This window comes from Eptatretus burgeri, chromosome 16 (genome assembly GCF_056783735.1).
Source record: "Eptatretus burgeri isolate ZD-2024b chromosome 16, Ebu_testis_v1, whole genome shotgun sequence".
Lineage (NCBI taxonomy): Eukaryota > Metazoa > Chordata > Myxini > Myxiniformes > Myxinidae > Eptatretus > Eptatretus burgeri.
Genome location: NC_140976.1, coordinates 11,251,596 through 11,260,548, shown reverse-complemented (window position 1 = coordinate 11,260,548; position 8,953 = coordinate 11,251,596). Strand labels below are relative to the sequence as shown.

The 8,953-nt window shown below is 46.3% G+C and overlaps 1 protein-coding gene across 2 annotated transcripts in view; it reads right to left on the bottom strand.

The window, feature by feature from the left end:
* LOC147010514 (uncharacterized) overlaps window positions 1–1,311 on the bottom strand; it is a 30,011-nt gene extending 28,700 nt beyond the window's left edge. For both annotated transcript variants that reach the window (XM_085859449.1, XM_085859448.1), the window contains exon 1: window positions 1,156–1,311. In XM_085859449.1, coding sequence (XP_085715575.1) covers window positions 1,156–1,210 — 55 coding nt within the window. In that variant the 5' untranslated portion in view covers window positions 1,211–1,311. The remainder of the gene's footprint in view (window positions 1–1,155) is intronic.
* Between the last annotated feature and the right edge of the window lie 7,642 nt (window positions 1,312–8,953).

Below are 8,953 nucleotides of genomic sequence, written 5' to 3'. Positions count from 1 at the left end.
TCTTTCCCCTCAGGCTGTGGCCCCTGGTCCTGTCACTGTCCACTCTGTTGAATAATTCATCTGCACTTATTTTATGTCTTCCCTTCATTATCTTAAACATCTCAATCATATTTCCTAGTAACCGCATCCTTTCTTGTGTACAAAACCCTGTGTCCTTCAGCTGCTCCTCATAGCTGAGTCTGGCTAGGCCTGGAATCGATCTAGTAGTCCTGCGCTGAACCCTCTCTGTCCTTCCTGAGTTGTGGTGACCAGAACTCCACACAATATTCTCGATGTGGCCCTCACTAAATTCCTGTACAATGTTAACACCACCTCTGTTAATTTATCAATGATCCCCCTCCGAATAAAACCTAAACCTCATTTGCTTTACCTATCGCTACCTGACACTGTCCTCTGTCCTTACCTCCCATATCTATTCCCACCCCCAGATCCTTCTCCCGTGTGACACGCTCCAAAATCACCTCTCACATCCTGTAATCTCTAATTTCATTGCTCATCGTTCTGTTTACTCGACTCGAAATTATCTTTAACCATCTCAAAATCGGCATTTTCTCGTTCAAAGAGTTCAAAATTTGGTTTGGAAGACTGTTTGAATGGGACGTTGCCATAGCAACGGCAGGTCAAAAGCGACCCCTCCCTTTCCTCCGAGCAACGGCAGGTTCGACGTGCCCGTGATTATCGAGGGAAGTCCGCGCATGCGCAAAGCCCTCCGTCGGCATTGATACGTCATTTCGGAAAATCCCGTTTTCCTTCACCCGCGGCGGAAAATCCCCACCAACGACCAATCAGAACGTTCAATCACAGGTAAAATTTACCGGAATACATTTTTTAAACTTCGAACCAGATAAATCGTTACAACCGTGTTCGGCTTTCCTCGCCGTTCGACGTATTTCTCATCACACCCTCAACACGAACGTCTCACAGATCGATTTAGCGCCGAAACTCACGAAACATTTTTTTTTTTTTAATTACCCACAAAACCTGAAAAACAAACCTCCGATCGGCGAAACCAGCAAAGGCTTTCCTCGTTATAACTAAAGAGCCGTGCGATGACGAAACACATCCCTCAAAAAAAAAAAACAGCAACATTACCCACAACCCCCTCCCAAGTTAATGAGCACGTCGAGTGTGCGGAGAGAAAACGATCGGACTTACCGAGACTCGCACGCAAACAACCCAAGAAAAACACGGAAAGAAAGAGGAACCTCATGGCTGTCACAAATACTACCGACACTGATGTTATCTCTCTGACTTCCTGCTAATCGCCCCTCCCCCCCTTCCTTCACCTCACCCCTTTCGCAGCCTCTTCTTCTCTATTATGTAATTATCAAGTTGGAAAAGCAGCACAAATTTCGCCCTCACGAAAATATCAAGGACAAAAGAGTCCGTCTGTTCGCAGTTGGAATATACAGTACTTGGAAAAAAAAAAAAACGAATACTTGATACAATGAACCACTTCATTGAATACATACACCGCCCAATTGTTCATGCGGAAATTTAACAAACGAAGCACCGAATGATAAACCCGACATTCGTGCGTTTAAATGAGACGACAAACACGCGATTGGACCTGCAAACGAGGAATTAGTCACGGTTGAACCGACAAAAAAAAAAAAACTGCGAATGAACTGGATTGTGAGCGCTGTATAGGTGTGCGAAGAGTTGGTTACTTGTTTATTTGATTGCGTTCCAGGACGTCGAAGATTTCCTCGGAAGTTGTTAATTGTTACACATGACGTCTTGTCACTACACGGGCATGGTTTTTCCCATTCATCATTTGCAGAATATTGTATACAAGGAACAAGGAAATCCGTCCGACACAGGTGGAGGCGATTGAGCCCTTCACGCCTGCGCGCACAGCGCACCAACCCATCGACACATGATCCAAGGAAGAAAATGGGGGCGAAAAAAAAAATTACGTTTTTAATTCACTAGTGCATGTCCGTAGGTGCAAACAAAAAAAAACTTTCAAACCACGTGTCAGAAACAACAACCACACAGGCCGTTCCTTCGCTCTCACGTGACCGTAGGTGCAAACAAAAAAACTTTCAAACCACGTGTCAGTAACAACAACCACACAGGCCGTTCCTTCGCTCTCACGTGACCGTAGGTGCAAACAAAAAAACTTTCAAACCACGTGTCAGTAACAACAACCACACAGGCCGTTCCTTCGCTCTCACGTGCCCGTAGGTGCAAACAAAAAAACTTTCAAACCACGTGTCAGTAACAACAACCACACAGGCCGTTCCTTCGCTCTCACGTGACCGTAGGTGCAAACAAAAAAACTTTCAAACCACGTGTCAGAAACAACAACCACACAGGCCGTTCCTTCGCTCTCACGTGACCGTAGGTGCAAACAAAAAAACTTTCAAACCACGTGTCAGTAACAACAACCACACAGGCCGTTCCTTCGCTCTCACGTGCCCGTAGGTGCAAACAAAAAAACTTTCAAACCAGGTGTCAGTAACAACAACCACACAGGCCGTTCCTTCGCTCTCACGTGACCGTAGGTGCAAACAAAAAAACTTTCAAACCACGTGTCAGTAACAACAACCACACAGGCCGTTCCTTCGCTCTCACGTGCCCGTAGGTGCAAACAAAAAAACTTTCAAACCAGGTGTCAGAAACAACAACCACACAGGCCGTTCCTTCGCTCTCACGTGCCCGTAGGTGCAAACAAAAAAACTTTCAAACCAGGTGTCAGTAACAACAACCACACAGGCCGTTCCTTCGCTCTCACGTGACCGTAGGTGCAAACAAAAAAACTTTCAAACCACGTGTCAGTAACAACAACCACACAGGCCGTTCCTTCGCTCTCACGTGCCCGTAGGTGCAAACAAAAAAACTTTCAAACCAGGTGTCAGAAACAACAACCACACAGGCCGTTCCTTCGCTCTCACGTGCCCGTAGGTGCAAACAAAAAAACTTTCAAACCAGGTGTCAGTAACAACAACCACACAGGCTGTTCCTTCGCTCTCACGTGCCCGTAGGTGCAAACAAAAAAAACTTTCAAACCAGGTGTCAGTAACAACAACCACACAGGCCGTTCCTTCGCTCTCACGTGCCCGTAGGTGCAAACAAAAAAACTTTCAAACCAGGTGTCAGAAACAACAACCACACAGGCCGTTCCTTCGCTCTCACGTGCCCGTAGGTGCAAACAAAAAAACTTTCAAACCACGTGCCAGAAACAACAACCACACAGGCCGTTCCTTCGCTCTCACGTGACCGTAGGTGCAAACAAAAAAAAACTTTCAAACCACGTGTCAGTAACAACAACCACACAGGCCGTTCCTTCGCTCTCACGTGACCGTAGGTGCAAACAAAAAAAAAAACTTTCAAACCACGTGCCAGAAACAACAACCACACAGGCCGTTCCTTCACTCTCATGTGACCGTAGGTGCAAACAAAAAAAAAAAAACTTTCAAACCATGTGTCAGAAACAACAACCACACAGGCCGTTCCTTCACTCTCATGTGACCGTAGGTGCAAACAAAAAAAACTTTCAAACCACGTGTCAGTAACAACAAACACACAGGCCGTTCCTTCGCTCTCACGTGCCCGTAGGTGCAAACAAAAAAACTTTCAAACCAGGTGTCAGTAACAACAACCACACAGGCCGTTCCTTCGCTCTCACGTGCCCGTAGGTGCAAACAAAAAAACTTTCAAACCAGGTGTCAGTAACAACAACCACACAGGCCGTTCCTTCGCTCTCACGTGCCCGTAGGTGCAAACAAAAAAACTTTCAAACCACGTGTCAGTAACAACAACCACACAGGCCGTTCCTTCGCTCTCACGTGACCGTAGGTGCAAACAAAAAAACTTTCAAACCACGTGTCAGTAACAACAACCACACAGGCCGTTCCTTCGCTCTCACGTGACCGTAGGTGCAAACAAAAAAACTTTCAAACCACGTGTCAGTAACAACAACCACACAGGCCGTTCCTTCGCTCTCACGTGCCCGTAGGTGCAAACAAAAAAACTTTCAAACCACGTGTCAGTAACAACAACCACACAGGCCGTTCCTTCGCTCTCACGTGCCCGTAGGTGCAAACAAAAAAACTTTCAAACCACGTGTCAGAAACAACAACCACACAGGCCGTTCCTTCGCTCTCACGTGACCGTAGGTGCAAACAAAAAAACTTTCAAACCACGTGTCAGTAACAACAACCACACAGGCCGTTCCTTCGCTCTCACGTGCCCGTAGGTGCAAACAAAAAAACTTTCAAACCAGGTGTCAGTAACAACAACCACACAGGCCGTTCCTTCGCTCTCACGTGCCCGTAGGTGCAAACAAAAAAACTTTCAAACCACGTGTCAGTAACAACAACCACACAGGCCGTTCCTTCGCTCTCACGTGACCGTAGGTGCAAACAAAAACTTCCAAACCACGTGTCAGTAACAACAACCACACAGGCCGTTCCTTCGCTCTCACGTGCCCGTAGGTGCAAACAAAAAAACTTTCAAACCAGGTGTCAGAAACAACAACCACACAGGCCGTTCCTTCGCTCTCACGTGCCCGTAGGTGCAAACAAAAAAACTTTCAAACCAGGTGTCAGTAACAACAACCACACAGGCTGTTCCTTCGCTCTCACGTGCCCGTAGGTGCAAACAAAAAAACTTTCAAACCAGGTGTCAGTAACAACAACCACACAGGCCGTTCCTTCGCTCTCACGTGCCCGTAGGTGCAAACAAAAAAACTTTCAAACCAGGTGTCAGAAACAACAACCACACAGGCCGTTCCTTCGCTCTCACGTGCCCGTAGGTGCAAACAAAAAAACTTTCAAACCACGTGCCAGAAACAACAACCACACAGGCCGTTCCTTCGCTCTCACGTGACCGTAGGTGCAAACAAAAAAAAACTTTCAAACCACGTGTCAGTAACAACAACCACACAGGCCGTTCCTTCGCTCTCACGTGACCGTAGGTGCAAACAAAAAAAAAAAACTTTCAAACCACGTGCCAGAAACAACAACCACACAGGCCGTTCCTTCACTCTCATGTGACCGTAGGTGCAAACAAAAAAAAAAAAACTTTCAAACCATGTGTCAGAAACAACAACCACACAGGCCGTTCCTTCACTCTCATGTGACCGTAGGTGCAAACAAAAAAAACTTTCAAACCACGTGTCAGTAACAACAAACACACAGGCCGTTCCTTCGCTCTCACGTGCCCGTAGGTGCAAACAAAAAAACTTTCAAACCAGGTGTCAGTAACAACAACCACACAGGCCGTTCCTTCGCTCTCACGTGCCCGTAGGTGCAAACAAAAAAACTTTCAAACCAGGTGTCAGTAACAACAACCACACAGGCCGTTCCTTCGCTCTCACGTGCCCGTAGGTGCAAACAAAAAAACTTTCAAACCACGTGTCAGTAACAACAACCACACAGGCCGTTCCTTCGCTCTCACGTGCCCGTAGGTGCAAACAAAAAAACTTTCAAACCAGGTGTCAGTAACAACAACCACACAGGCCGTTCCTTCGCTCTCACGTGCCCGTAGGTGCAAACAAAAAAACTTTCAAACCACGTGTCAGTAACAACAACCACACAGGCCGTTCCTTCGCTCTCACGTGCCCGTAGGTGCAAACAAAAAAACTTTCAAACCACGTGTCAGTAACAACAACCACACAGGCCGTTCCTTCGCTCTCACGTGACCGTAGGTGCAAACAAAAAAACTTTCAAACCACGTGTCAGTAACAACAACCACACAGGCCGTTCCTTCGCTCTCACGTGCCCGTAGGTGCAAACAAAAAAACTTTCAAACCACGTGTCAGTAACAACAACCACACAGGCCGTTCCTTCGCTCTCACGTGCCCGTAGGTGCAAACAAAAAAACTTTCAAACCACGTGTCAGAAACAACAACCACACAGGCCGTTCCTTCGCTCTCACGTGCCCGTAGGTGCAAACAAAAAAACTTTCAAACCACGTGTCAGTAACAACAACCACACAGGCCGTTCCTTCGCTCTCACGTGACCGTAGGTGCAAACAAAAAAACTTTCAAACCACGTGTCAGTAACAACAACCACACAGGCCGTTCCTTCGCTCTCACGTGCCCGTAGGTGCAAACAAAAAAACTTTCAAACCACGTGTCAGTAACAACAACCACACAGGCCGTTCCTTCGCTCTCACGTGCCCGTAGGTGCAAACAAAAAAACTTTCAAACCAGGTGTCAGTAACAACAACCACACAGGCCGTTCCTTCGCTCTCACGTGCCCGTAGGTGCAAACAAAAAAACTTTCAAACCACGTGTCAGTAACAACAACCACACAGGCCGTTCCTTCGCTCTCACGTGACCGTAGGTGCAAACAAAAAAACTTTCAAACCACGTGTCAGTAACAACAACCACACAGGCCGTTCCTTCGCTCTCACGTGCCCGTAGGTGCAAACAAAAAAACTTTCAAACCAGGTGTCAGAAACAACAACCACACAGGCCGTTCCTTCGCTCTCACGTGCCCGTAGGTGCAAACAAAAAAACTTTCAAACCAGGTGTCAGTAACAACAACCACACAGGCTGTTCCTTCGCTCTCACGTGCCCGTAGGTGCAAACAAAAAAACTTTCAAACCAGGTGTCAGAAACAACAACCACACAGGCCGTTCCTTCGCTCTCACGTGCCCGTAGGTGCAAACAAAAAAACTTTCAAACCAGGTGTCAGTAACAACAACCACACAGGCCGTTCCTTCGCTCTCACGTGCCCGTAGGTGCAAACAAAAAAACTTTCAAACCACGTGTCAGTAACAACAACCACACAGGCCGTTCCTTCGCTCTCACGTGCCCGTAGGTGCAAACAAAAACTTTCAAACCACGTGTCAGTAACAACAACCACACAGGCCGTTCCTTCGCTCTCACGTGAGGGTAGGTGCAAGCAAAAAAACTTTCAAACCACGTGTCAGTAACAACAACCACACAGGCCGGTCCGGCGCTGTCACGTGCCCGTAGGTGCAAACAAAAAAAACTTTCAAACCAGGTGTCAGAAACAACAACCACACAGGCCGTTCCTTCGCTCTCACGTGACCGTAGGTGCAAACAAAAAAAAAAACTTTCAAACCACGTGTCAGTAACAACAACCACACAGGCCGTTCCTTCACTCTCATGTGACCGTAGGTGCAAACAAAAAAAAAAAACTTTCAAACCACGTGTCAGTAACAACAACCACACAGGCCGTTCCTTCACTCTCATGTGACCGTAGGTGCAAACAAAAAAAAACAACTTTCAAACCACGTGCCAGAAACAACAACCACACAGGCCGTTCCTTCGCTCTCACGTGACCGTAGGTGCAAACAAAAAAACTTTCAAACCACGTGTCAGTAACAACAACCACACAGGCCGTTCCTTCGCTCTCATGTGACCGTAGGTGCAAACAAAAAAAACTTTCAAACCACGTGCCAGAAACAACAAATACACAGGCCGTTCCTTCGCTCTCACGTGACCGTAGGTGCAAACAAAAAAAAAAAAACTTTCAAACCATGTGTCAGAAACAACAACCACACAGGCCGTTCCTTCACTCTCATGTGACCGTAGGTGCAAACAAAAAAAACTTTCAAACCACGTGTCAGTAACAACAAACACACAGGCCGTTCCTTCGCTCTCACGTGCCCGTAGGTGCAAACAAAAAAACTTTCAAACCAGGTGTCAGTAACAACAACCACACAGGCCGTTCCTTCGCTCTCACGTGCCCGTAGGTGCAAACAAAAAAACTTTCAAACCACGTGTCAGTAACAACAACCACACAGGCCGTTCCTTCGCTCTCACGTGCCCGTAGGTGCAAACAAAAAAACTTTCAAACCAGGTGTCAGTAACAACAACCACACAGGCCGTTCCTTCGCTCTCACGTGCCCGTAGGTGCAAACAAAAAAACTTTCAAACCACGTGTCAGTAACAACAACCACACAGGCCGTTCCTTCGCTCTCACGTGCCCGTAGGTGCAAACAAAAAAACTTTCAAACCACGTGCCAGAAACAACAACCACACAGGCCGTTCCTTCGCTCTCACGTGACCGTAGGTGCAAACAAAAAAAAACTTTCAAACCACGTGTCAGTAACAACAAATACACAGGCCGTTCCTTCGCTCTCACGTGACCGTAGGTGCAAACAAAAAAAAAAACTTTCAAACCACGTGCCAGAAACAACAACCACACAGGCCGTTCCTTCACTCTCATGTGACCGTAGGTGCAAACAAAAAAAAAAAAACTTTCAAACCATGTGTCAGAAACAACAACCACACAGGCCGTTCCTTCACTCTCATGTGACCGTAGGTGCAAACAAAAAAAACTTTCAAACCACGTGCCAGAAACAACAAATACACAGGCCGTTCCTTCGCTCTCACGTGACCGTACGAACACAAAATATTATTTTTTTGGTTGTAATTTTATATTTATGTATATATTTTTTTATATTTTCCCTTTTCTTCCTCCCAGGGGAGGCGGCATGGGCTTGGTTAAAAAAAAAAACACAACATCAACCACACAACCCCCCTTTACAAGACCCCCACCAACAGCACTCCATACACACAATGACCCATCAATACCCAAACTAACGAAAAGTTTCATCAACATCCCCATACCCCGCTATCTCCATCACCTCCAGGTACCTATCTAATTCTAATTTAAACTTATCTACTGTTTCTGCTGCCACCACCTTTCCAGGGAGACCATTCCATGCATTAACTACTCTCCGAGTTAAAGTCCCCTGTCTTCCTACTGTCTTAACTCTCCTCTTCTTTACTCTCAGGCTGTGTTGTGATAATGAAGTGTCGAACTGTAATTGGTGGTAACGGTGGTTGGGCGGATGTGGTAGCACTGTATATGAAAGTGAATGGCTGGTGTTGACATGTTTACCACATACTCCGTGGAATGTCATGCTGTAACAACATAAAAATGTTATGTACTATATTAGGAATAATGTACTCTGAGGAATGTAATTGGTATTAGAGTATGGAGTTTAACTTTGTTATTATGTG